The 12,842-nt window shown below is 32.7% G+C and overlaps 1 protein-coding gene across 1 annotated transcript; it reads left to right on the top strand.

Annotated features, from left to right (window-relative positions):
* Positions 1 to 9,951: 9,951 nt before the first annotated feature.
* On the top strand, positions 9,952 to 11,966 carry LOC132169279 (uncharacterized). The gene is made up of 3 exons (XM_059580339.1): positions 9,952 to 10,246; positions 11,056 to 11,538; positions 11,718 to 11,966. Exons 1-3 carry the CDS (start codon positions 9,952 to 9,954, stop codon positions 11,876 to 11,878), a joined length of 939 nt encoding a protein of 312 aa, XP_059436322.1. The 3' UTR covers positions 11,879 to 11,966.
* The last annotated feature ends 876 nt before the right edge of the window (positions 11,967 to 12,842 follow it).

Here is a 12,842-nt window from a genome sequence, read left to right as displayed (position 1 = left end):
CCTATTCCATCCGGTTCTTGTTCCGACATGATGTTTCTTGAAATTCTTATGACTCTAATGCTGAATTTTAAATGTTTCTCTTAACCAGCCTTTGGCTCTTCCTACAGGTTCAACACTGGCTCAATGAACTTTGTGAAGAACTCGGCGAACGCCTTCGCTCCGACTTGGATCAAAATCAACGGATTGCTCACACACTAACTTTGCATGCTAGAGCATACAAAGTAGCTATTTTCCATCAATCAATCTGGATTGTATTTTCTGTATGCTCCTTGTTTCCATTTTGATTATGAGTTATCCTGCAGTCGAATGACTCAGATTCACATTAGAATTGAAGTTCCCTTCCAAGTCTTGTCCCCTAAGGTACGGGACTGTCAAGATCCAAGAAGATGCCCTCAACTTATTTCAAGCTGGACTACTTGAATATGTGGGCTCATACAAATCTAAGAGTCAAGGAAGTCAATACAATGGTTGGGGTATAACATCCCTTTCTGTTTCAGCGGGTAAAATCGTTGCCATAGCATCTGTAAGTTTTTCTTGGGTCTAGGTGTCTTGCGTCTTTCTGGTCTAACTTTTCCCTTAGGAAGTTAGCTCCCAATACTGCAGGGTATCATTGCCAGCTTGGTTGGTGATCGAAACTTTGTTAGATGGCTCAGCTATTAATTGTTAAATTATCAGTTATCCTAAAAGCTTAAGCTAGTAGGAAGAGGTAAATTTAATCACTTAACCCTTACTTTAATAGTCCCCCTCACGTGTGGGCTCAAACTCCCTTTTAATAGGTGAGGCCCAACACGTGAAATATTTAATTTAAATAGAGGTGAATTGACGGAGTCAAAGTTCGATCCCAGTCCCAGGATCTTGGGCTCTGATACCATGATAAATTACCAATTATCCCAAAAGTTTAAGCTAGTAGGAAGAGGTAAATTTAATCACTTAACCATTACTTGAACATTAATAACGTCTACATGTTATGTTCGTAGAACTATGCTCAGCATATAAGAGACATATGAGCATTGAATAGAACACCACACTGCACCGGCTCAAAGAACTTCGCAAGGGTGTCACATGAGGAAGTATGTTTGTCATTTAGCATATGTATATGTATATATGTCATATATTGTGTAATATATATACGAACATATGTTTATGCTTTGAATTTTTGTAGGTAATTACTTCGGGCGTGGCTCCTACATGAGCGAAAGCTTACATCAAGACCGATAGAAAGAAAGATGGTAGTTGCCCAAATCCGGAGGTCGCAAAAAGAGGTGTATGTTCTTTACACCTTGTCCTTAAATAATAATTTGTGTATTAATTTATTTAGGATTAAAACTTAGATAACGATGATTAGCAAATCAGTAATTTACTCATCTAAGTTGGAGTTGTTCAAGATCGGCTCGTTCACATTTATCATGAGCTTGAGCTCAAACCGAGGACCGAGCTCATGACAATTTTTAAAAGTTTTAGACTTGTAGTATTTATGTGATGTTGGCATATTAAATGCTCTGTTTGTAATAATGGAAGCACAGTGTTTTAACCAAAGATTTGAGAGGGTAAAATATCACTTTTTAAATATTTGGGGTAAAAATGCAAATGAGTGTATAGTTCATGGGGTAAAGTGTATTTTTCCCGAATTAAAAATAAGTTTCTAATTGATTCTTTGATATTGTACATTGAAAAAAAAAAAAAAAAATTGTTGTTAAATTTAATATAGATTCAATCATAAATAATTTTTGGGATCTAAAAGAATTTCAAGTTCTATTTTGATAGGTAATATTTGAAATATATTGTGAAACAATTATTTTGTATATATTTTTTTTTTTGTTTGTTAACACTAAACTGATAATAACTGTTTGCAAAACATATTCTAAAATTTCTAGCACAACACCCTTTCCACCATATATCGATACCAAAAATATTCTAATTAATTAAGAATCACGAGGTTAATTTGCAACATGTGAACTTTTGGACTTTCCCCCCCATCCCCCCATTTCAGGTGGATCCCAATTGGCAAGATATTTTCGGCGTGACATGTGGATTCTTAAGCCATTTGTGAAAGCTCTATAAACATTGAATATTAAAAATGGTTGATTTTAAATAGCATAAATAAATTTTATAAATTTCATGCTTTGTGAGGTTGGCCATTTTATTTTGCTTATAGAATGAAGTTTTATTTTTACAAAAAATAAAATAAAATAAAATGCACATGCAAAATCCTCAAACTACGGACTTTTGCATTGCCTTCAATATAGAAAGTAAAAAGCTCACATTGAGTTTTTGTTTTTTGTTTTTATTGTTTATTTTTAAATGGGGGTATATATATTTATTTTTGGAAGTACTATATATTATAATCTTCACATAGTTAATTAAAGCTCCATAAACAAACAAATTCTAGAAATAATTGACTTAAAAAAGATCAAAAATATTATATAAATTTGATGCTTTGTTTTCTATATTTAAACAAGACAAAACAGTGATGATTTTTTTAAGCTAAGTTGAGAATAAATTTTTGAAATAACCAGGGGAAAGTGGGTAAAGATGAGTTCCATTGTACGAGCTAGGTTTTGAGCTGCAGTATCAGTCAACTTATACATTGATTTGAGATCAACCGTGGATATTGAAAAGTTGGATATAATATTATTCAAATACTATTATAATAATTAGATGAATCTATTTTACTGATTAACTCATGTTTAGGATGATCAGGATGGGTATTAAAATATCCTTTTTAAGAATCACGTGTTCTCTATGCTATTGAATTTATTATTTTCGATATAACCACTATTTTCGAAAAAATTAAGAGAATATTATTTTTTGAACAATTTATAACCTTTATTGATAAAGAGAATATATTATGAATATATATCTGTCTGTCCCCATATATAACAACCGAGAAGAGGCTGGCATTTCCAAATCTGCCGGATCTGATGAAGTTTTGGAATTCGCCCCATTGAATGTGGATTTTTAAAACGCTCTGATACACTTACAACTAGCTTTCCGACTTTATTTGAGTTTTATTTCTAATTAGTTAATCTTAAGATATTAGTGCACGTAATGCATTCACACTGGATAATATTAGTAAACAGAAAATGTCAAATGCAATAGGCATGACGACTTCGTACCCAAACGCCGCTGCAAGGTTAACCATCGAATTGAGACTCCCTTTCCTCTGATTCCTCAACAGGCTCTGAAGCTCAATAAGGGCTATAATTCAAATAGTAAGTATTGTCCAGCACCTCTAATCTTCTGCATAATACTATTTGTTATTAAATATCTCTTTCTCATTATCAATATTATTCTTTTGAGTTAACAAAAGATCAGATTGATTATGTATTAATTAATTTATTTTCTATCTCATTTTATTTCCAAAGAAACAACAACAACAAAAAAAAAAAAAAATGGAAGAAGTTGCTATCAACAAGCCTCATAAAAGAAGACAAATGGCAAGGAGTGAGACATTTCCATCAACGAGTCATCCTCAAAGGGCTTCTTCTGGAGAATCTACCAATCAACAAATACCATCTTCCTTTCCACCATTTCCTACACACTTGGATCAGGGACAAGAAATAGCTAATGCAGGAGATGCTAGCCTTGAGGCTCTATGGCCGCTTTTCGTTAAAATTCAGCCTTCTTTAAGCTCTCTTCTACAGGATTTGGCTAACAGGGATGCACCTAGCTAGGTTATTACCGGCGCCAAACTTTGACGAAGCGCAAGAAACTAGCTCATATTATATTAATTTTAAGGTTAAGTTAATTTTATAATATTAATGCACTACATGCATTTACATTTCACATATTATTTTAATTTTAAGGTTAAGTTAATCTTATAATATTAGTGCACTACATACATGCATTCACATATTTCACACAATACAAAATATTATAAAACAAAAATGCCAGCTACGACCTGCTGGCATTTTGCGTAATAATTGTTATTCGTAATTATTGCGTAACAAAAATGCCACCTCACAAGGGATTACAAAATCTTATAATTGTTATTCGTAATTATTTTAAAAACATTTCTTTTGAAAAGGAAACAAAGTTCAAAAGATATATTTATTTAGTTGATAAAAGGATTGACTTAAGTAATATTTAATTAAAAAACAGAAAGTGAGACAAGTGGCTTTCACCTAATTAACCAACTTGACCTTTTAAAAAGAGAAATTGGGACAAGAGACAAATTTCGAGGACTTTACCAGCCGTTTTATATTCAAATTATATGCCTCATAATTTCATCCTCATCCAACAGTCTACTGTAGCTCCGTTTGGTAGATACCTTCATGAATCTTTTAAAGTCCTCACATGCATGCACAAACGTCCTGTCTATTTCAAGTGAAAATATTTACTATTTGTTTCATAAGGACAAAACATAGAAGAAATTCAAACTTCGAGTTTTTTTATTGAAAAATTGATAATTATCATAAAGTTACGTCTATAAAATATGTATTTCTAGGCCTTAAAGTCCTAATTTTAGTAGCAATAGTAAATAAGTTGGTTTAATAAAATTGTGCTTCTCGTACGGGTGACGCATAAGCTCGTTCAAACAAGCATGAAATAAAACTAAAGAAAAAACAACTCTTATTCCTCATTCGGACAAGCTATGGAACGAGCTCCTATGTAACTCCCTAGAATGTATCGTTTGCGAGCTTGTTTGGACAGGCTAGCAAACGAGGGCTCCTGTGAGCTCCTAGAATGTCTCATTCGCAAGTGTGTTCATAAAGGCTAGCGAACGAGAGCTTCTGTCACTGCTTTTTAAGCAATTCATCTGATTATTGAGTTTGTGAACTTGTTTGATGGCTCCTGGCTGGCACTGAATTCTGAACACTTACATCTGCTCCAATCCTTCTCGTAATATATAAACTCTTATGCATTCCGATCTACCGCAATAATTGTTGTTCTCATCATCATGACTTTAGCATTTTTCTCTTTCTCCTTACCATTATTCTTCATGTTCTTTCATTTTTTAACACCAACCAAGCATCATACCTTTTATTTATTTATTTTTTCCAATCCGTAAATCATAATTAATCTTGTACTTTTCTCACGGTGTTTCTTCTATACTGTTTTATTTGGTAGTTCAGGAAAAAAAAGAAAAAAAAAAAGAAAAAAAAAAGAAAAGAAAAGGATCAATAAATTTGTTGTGAGTGACGGCTTAGTGCAATGTGATTGCCCTGCTAAAGTTGGCTCGCAAATCAAATACAACTAGGTGTCTCTATCTATCTCTTTTGTTTGTGTACGTAATTGTGTAAGTTCTATGATTCAAAAAAAAAACAAAAAAAAAAAAAATTGTGTAAGTTCTAGGTAGAAAACTTGATAGGCATTAATTATGAGCTAGAAAAATGAAAAAAATTTACAAAATACATTTTCCTTGGAATAATTCCTTTCTCTCTCTCTCATATAGACTTTTCGGGATTAGAAGCTGTGCTTTCTCTGACCAATACAAAAGTGGGGTGTCCTAATGCTCTCACTTTCTTATATTCACTTATTTATTTACGTTTATAAGTGGCTCTTAAAATTATTATTGAATTTATGATAAATTTTTATTAAATTTTAATTTAAATTGTGATTTTAAAAGTTACATATAATCTTGCTTTTTCAGCCATTGATATGAGAATAAGACTTCAAACGAATATGGACGGGGCAGTGGGTGTGTAAGCAAAGCAGAGAGTTCCTATAAATGCATGAACTTGTACTTCCTTCTGCTTATAGACAGTACAACTCCCCAGATGTAAACAGGCTAGAAAACAACCTCTCACTGCTGCTTTGGTTTCCTTTGTTAATTAGCTGGTACCAGCTGGTAAGGAACTTGCATGCATGTCCTTGTTTTATGCGTTTGTGTTTATTTGCATGCTTTTAATTTATTTTTTCCATTTCTCATTAGGTTATTTCATTTTCTCAAATTTAAAATATTTCTACACTAAAAGAAACAAGAATGAAAACAAAAAATTATAACACAAATATTGAATTACAATATGAAGGCAGAAAAATATCTCTCGGTACTCCCTTCAATGTTGAAGCAAGTGTGAAGAGGACCGAAAATAATAACTCAAGAAAATAAAAAATTATTAAAAGATCACTAGTGTATTGCACCAAATACAAAAAATTCTCGGTACTAGTAAAATTTCTTTTTTTCTTTGTCTTACCCACTCTTTCTCTTAGGTTGTTTATCTAGTGGTTGAATATAATTTAAATGATTAAGTTAAATATTATTTTTTATTAGCTAAAATTTTTAAGATAAGTGATGACTGGCGATGGTATCAGACAAAGATCCTGAGTTCAGGAATAAGATCATTTCCATTTCAAATGAAATATTTCATGATTTAATGAATAAATTAATACCATCCATTTCATGATTAAGATTTAAAGTTAACCCATGTGACAGTCTAATGAAGTCAATGTTGATAGTGCTTTTAAAAAATTTAAATAATGTGAAACTGTCTATATCGTTGGGTGCATCAACTTTAGATAAGGATCCTCCCCCCAACTAAAAATATTTGGCTCCGTTGCAAATTGCTTGTCCTGTAGTATAAGATTTGAAAAAGAAAAATGAATGATAAAAGTACAAAATGTTGAGCCTTCGGTTGATTGTATTTTATTACAACTTCGTTTATAGATCAGCATCCAACAATAGATAGGATTGTTCTCAGATTAAAATAATTATTAATGAAATTCGAAAATAATCACGAAGTCAACAAGCGAATCATCATACAAATAATGTTAAAAAAAAAAAAAAAAATGAAGATAGTATGAGTCTGAATGTTGTCTTTCCAAAATTGTACCATAATTACACACTCGAGCTTTTGTTTATCAAGAGAAACTCATCAAGAAGAAGAAGAAAAAAAAGGCATTATTAAAGTGATTCAGTCATTCTGAATTACCAAGTTTGGGAACCACCAGATAATGACCGACTGATCGAACCACACTTACCCTGAACTTACAAGTTACAATCAAGCCAGTTTTCATACTACATATGCGGACATACAATTTAGAGGAATGCGAGAGATTATTTTTCTATCATCTTTTTATCATTTCAAGTTGATTTAACTTTAAAAATTATCATTAAATTTGAAATGGATTACTATTGAATTTTGTTGGAACTAGTGGCTCATATTAGAATACTAGTAGAAAGCCAAGTAAACCTATGGGAGTGGAGTACTGTGACATTCACGGAGCGAGAGATTTGCCGAACCGTGTTACAATATGGAGTATTTTGGAGATTTTCAAAATACATCCGTACAACTAGGGTTTAGAGTTTTTTCTATATATGTGTGTGTGTGCGCGCGTGTGTGTGCATGTGTGTGTGTGTTATGATGTAACCCTGAATCATTAATAAAAAAATACAGCTGCCTCTTTGTATGCATAGGCACATTGCAGAACTTCATTAAATCTGTGTTTTGACTCTCTTTTAGTCTCTTTTTTCGATTCTATATTGTTCATTATTATTGTGTTTTAAACAAAATTTCTATCACAACAGTATTCGGAAGATGTCAACTTTTGAACTTTACCCCATTGCATGTGGATCCTAATTTGATTCTATATGCCCCCTATTAATTGCATGTGGATTCTTAAGCAATATTAAAAATCGTTGATTTTAAATAGCATAAATAAATTTAATAAATTTCATGCTTTTTGAGGTTGGCCATTTTATTTTGCTTATAGAATGAAGTTTTAAACTAAAATGCACTTGCGAAGTCCTCGAACTACGGACTTTTGCATTGTACGATCAACATATACAGAAAGTCAGAAGCTCACATGTCTATCTTTGTATATATATATATATATATATATATATATACATTTGGGTTGTTGAAATATTATTATAATCTTCTTCATATAGTTAAAGCTTCATAAACAAACAGATTCTAGAGATCATGCATTGACTTTAAAAGCTTAATTTTTTATTTAATAAAATTTGATGCCTTCTTTTTTCGATTTTCTTTGTCAAAACAAGACAAAACACTGATGATTTTTTTAAGCTAAGTTTGTGAATCATTTTTTGAAAGCATAGGGGGAACTGCATGGAAAGACAAGTTACATCGGAAGATCGAGGTTATAAGTGAAAAAATTTGTGGGTCTAATTCATCTTATAAAACCGGTTCAATAAGAGAGGATTACCCACTGCTTATAATATAAATATATCCAAGGTTTTGTTTCCAGGTAATGTGAGATTATTCTTCAACACCCTTCCAACACTCTTTCTCACGTGTTGGCTAAAAGCTTAAACTAATAGCAAGAGATAAATTTAATCACTTAATCATTACTTTAATACTCTCCATCACATTGAATATTTAATTTAAATGTGAGTTGATTTGACAAAGTGATGGTTCGATCACAAGATATTTGGCTCTGATACCACGAAGAAATTTGTGGGCCTAACTTATCTTATAAAATCAATTCAATGCGAGAGAGTTGTATATTCCTTATAAACATGCCTAAAATCTTATTCACAAACAATGTAAAATTATTCCTCAACAATGAGCTGCAGTATATATGCCAATATCGGTCAATTTATACATTGATTTGGCTACTAGATAGGACTCTACAAATGTTATTTATAATTAGACGAATCTCTTATTCATTGCTTGGCATTATTTGAATGTTATGGTGAAGTTAAATCTTAAAATATTATTAGCGCTTGACCACATGCATTCACACAATAAAATATCAGTGAACAAAAGTTTCAAATGCAACGTGATAAGTACTAAACTCATGTTTCTACGGAAGCATGCATGCATCACTAGCTAATTATTATCAGATGAAACTATTTGTAGTTAATTTAAAAGCATTTCTTTTTAGAAGGAAACAATGTTCAAAAGATATATTTACTTGACTGACTTGTAAAGTTTTAAGGTCAATTATATCGACATTAATATTTTATTTTTCCAGAGCGGTTGATCCTAGCTTGTTTTATAAATGCGTTTGTGTTTATTGTTAATAAATATATTAAATCATTGAATTCATCTATTCCTATCAATTTAATTTTTTGAGATAAGTAGTGATTTAACATAATATCAGAACTAAATGTCCAGAGTTCAAACATTGATTCCATCATCCACCTCCCATTTCAATTAAATATTTCATACCTTAAATTCATCGGTTCCTATCAGCTTAGGTTTTTATGATAAGTGGTGATTTATTATGGGTAAAGATTTACTATGATATCAGAGTAGAGATCCAAAGTTCAAATCGGTCTCTACCATTCACATTTTATTTCAATTAAATATTTTCATGTTTTGAGCTTCACTTACACGTGAGAGGTTCAACTAATCTTTCTATCTACTTTTGGGATAAGTGATTATTTAATATTAATTACTATGGTGAAAATTGTTGTATAAATATGGTGTACTTTGTAGCCAAAGGTCCCTGCAGGTTGAGAATCAAAACTCCGGATCCCTTTCCTCTGATTGCCCAACAGGCTCTGAAGCTCAACAAGGGATAGGTTGGTAGTAAGTATTGTCAAGCACCTCAAGCCATTGGCGTTTTTCTCTTTCTCATTATCATTATTGTTTTGAGTTGAAAAATAAACATCGTCATGCCACCGGCCCCCACACCCCTCCCACCCCCACCCCCACTTACCCAGCCCCCCCCCCCCCCTCCCCTTTCCTCTTTCCTTTTCTGCAAATCTATAATTCATATATAGTTTAGAATTTCTGTACTTTATGACAAACTAAGATTAATTAGAGGATGTAGGTGTCTAACACCTACAAACTACCCATAAATTTAAAAGTTGATTTGTAATCAAATCTCTATAATTTGATTATCATGCTTGTATTTACTCACATACTCTATCAATAGGGAATTCGTTGATGTTCACATAGATATACCTACTTTTTAAGTTGTCACTCTACTCGATCACCTAATTAGGAATTCTATATATATTGATATTATGAGATTGATTATGCATTAATTAATTTATTTTCTATCTCATTTTATTTCCAAAGAAACAAGAAAACAAAAATGGAAGGTGATATCAATCAACAAAGATCCAATTCCTTTCCATCATCACACTTGGATCAGGGAGCATCTTCTACTCAACGACAACCACATGTATCAAACTTGGAATCTGTTAGTTTAACAAATCACAGACAAGTAGCTAATGCAGGAGATGCTAGCCTTCAGGCCCTAAGGCCGCTTTTCGTTAAAATTCGGTCTTCTTTAAGCTCTCTTCTACCAGATTTGGCTAATTACTGGAGCGCAGCAAGGACACCACAAGGAGAACTGGAGCAGATAGTGTCAGAGGAACCAAGCTCAAGTAAGTGCTCGATCTCTCTTTCTCTCTAGTGACATAGACATGTGAGAGAGTTTTCAAATATCATTAGTAAAAACAATTAAGGCCACATTGAGAAAACTCTTTTTTTTTTTTTTAATTGTAATTGTTGCAAAAATCCTTTTGAAATGGACCAAAATGGTCTGTTAAGCTTCTTCTGTAGGCGAGGAACCAAAACAATAATAACAATTTTAAAACAAAATAACAATTACAAACACTAATGTAGACACCAAGGAAAAAAAACACTTGCCGCGAATTTTAAAGCAATATGATGTTAAATTAATCTTTTCCTATCAATTTAGCCTTTTAGGATAAGTGGTGATTTAATATTGTATCAAAGCCAAATGGTTTGAGTTTGAATCTTGATTCCGTCAATTCACCCCTCATTTAAATTAAATATTCTACATGTTAGGCCCCTATTAAAATATAATTTGAGCCCATACATGAAAGAAAGTATTAAACTATTTGATTAAATAATTAAATTTTCATATTCCTCTCAGGTTAAGCTTATGGGTCAATAATGATTTAACATGTTATCAGAGATAAAGATCTTGAAATTGAATCGTTATGGGTCAATGGTGATTTAACATAGTATCAAAGCCAAAGGTCCTAAGATCAAACCTTGACTCTGTAAATTTGCCATCTTTTTAAATTAAATATTCCACGTGTTGGGCCTAACTTATTAAAAGGGAGTTTGAACCCACAAGTGAAGGTGAGTTAACAGCTAAGGTCATGAGATAAACATGATTTTTCACCACAAGTTATAATTAATAAGTTTGTATTTTGTTTTCTAGGAGAAAGAACATTAGATGAATACCGTGCCCTGTGTGGTCCCCTCCTTCAAGCTGCCTTAAAGGGTGATTGGCCGGCTGCTGAGGCTTTTCTTAGGCAATACCCATACTGTGTTCGAGTTCCCATATCGAAACAGCGTGATACCGCACTACACAGTGCAGTGGCCGTGAAAGGCACCTCTTTTGTAAAAGAACTGTTGAAACAGATGAATCCCGATGATTTGGAATTAAGAAACATAAATGGAGTTACAGCCCTTCACGTTGCTGCTCAAACGGGAGATGTAAGAATCGCCAAGGAGATGGTGAAAAAGAACAAACAACTTCCATTGATAATTAATAGCCAAAGAATGAAACCGGTTCACGTTGCAGCTCATCTAGGACACACACACATGGTGGATTATCTTTTCTCTGTGACTTCTTTTGAGAAGTTGAGTACTGATGAACGCATTAATCTCCTTCATTTTACTGTTTCCGCTGGTTTTTACGGTATGTCCTATTTTTTACTAATTGTGTGTTTGAGACAATGAATGTAGCATGCCATTATATTGGTTTCAGAAGTATTTTTATACAGTTAGACAAGTTACCACTTCTATTGCAATACTTTTATGGATTTTCGAACCAACCTTTTTGCAATGATTAGAGAATTTAGTTTTTTTAATACACAGGTATTGCATTGGAAATTCTGACAAAGGATCCGAACTTAGCAAATGGCGATGCTGGCACTGAATTTAGGCGAAGAGCTTTGGCAGAGTTGGCCAGAAAACCTTTTGTCATTGGCCGCCAAAGTCGGCTATCATTATGGAAAAGGCACTTAAATTCCTGTTAGTTTGTCTCCAACCCAATCTTCTTGAATTGCTCTTTAATTCCATTTGTATATAAAACATTGCATGATGTCAACTCCCTAGACTATGAGAAATTCGGATAAGATCATGCATTTTCTATCTGATTTTTATTAAGAGAAATGCTATTTTTTCGTCAATCTCCCGTCGAACTCTCTCTCTCTCTCTCTCTCTCTCTCTCTCTCTATATATATATATATATATTTGTTTGCAACAACAAACAACAATAGAGTTATAAATCTTCTCAATCCAAGATTCTATCAATGAATTTAAAACTACTCATGGAGTGTTTCATACCAATAAACTACTCAAAATACATAAATTGAATAGAAGGCGATCTTATTAGGCATATATGGGGTGAAAATTCCTAAGTGACTCCAATTAACACATTTTCTGATTGTATAGGTGTTTCACAAAATATTATGTGGAAATAGATCTGACTTAATAGATAATAATCAACCAAATACAGATATGTAATGAACATTAACGAAAACAAATATTTGGTTACGAAGAGGAAACCATTTAGAGAACTCTCTAAATGTAAAACCTTTCCGAGGCAGCCAAACAGGAAATCAACTAAATCAGTAAAAAAATAAGGATTACAAGAAGTTCACACTTACAAAACCTTTGAAGCTGACACTCTCTTGCATAAGGCAAGCGACCCACTTGACTTTTATCGCAGTATCAATTTCCAGAACATCTGACACAATCCTTTTACGTGATCTCCCTTCACCAGAACTCAAGTTGAATTCAACTGTATACGATCTGTGATACAGGCACAACCTTTTACTCTAAGAGAGACTAACCCTAACGCTCAATATCTTAAACGCTTTCTTAGCACAAATTACAAAACTCTAGATACAGAATTCATACCTCTCTCTTTCTATAGATGTGTATTTATAATAGCCCCACAATCCCTAGACCTAGGACATAGTTTGAAATCACTTAAAA

The sequence above is a fragment of the Corylus avellana genome, chromosome ca2 (genome assembly GCF_901000735.1).
Source record: "Corylus avellana chromosome ca2, CavTom2PMs-1.0".
Lineage (NCBI taxonomy): Eukaryota > Viridiplantae > Streptophyta > Magnoliopsida > Fagales > Betulaceae > Corylus > Corylus avellana.
The sequence above is the reverse complement of the archived record's forward strand: the minus strand, read 5'-3'. Positions and strand labels throughout refer to the sequence as shown.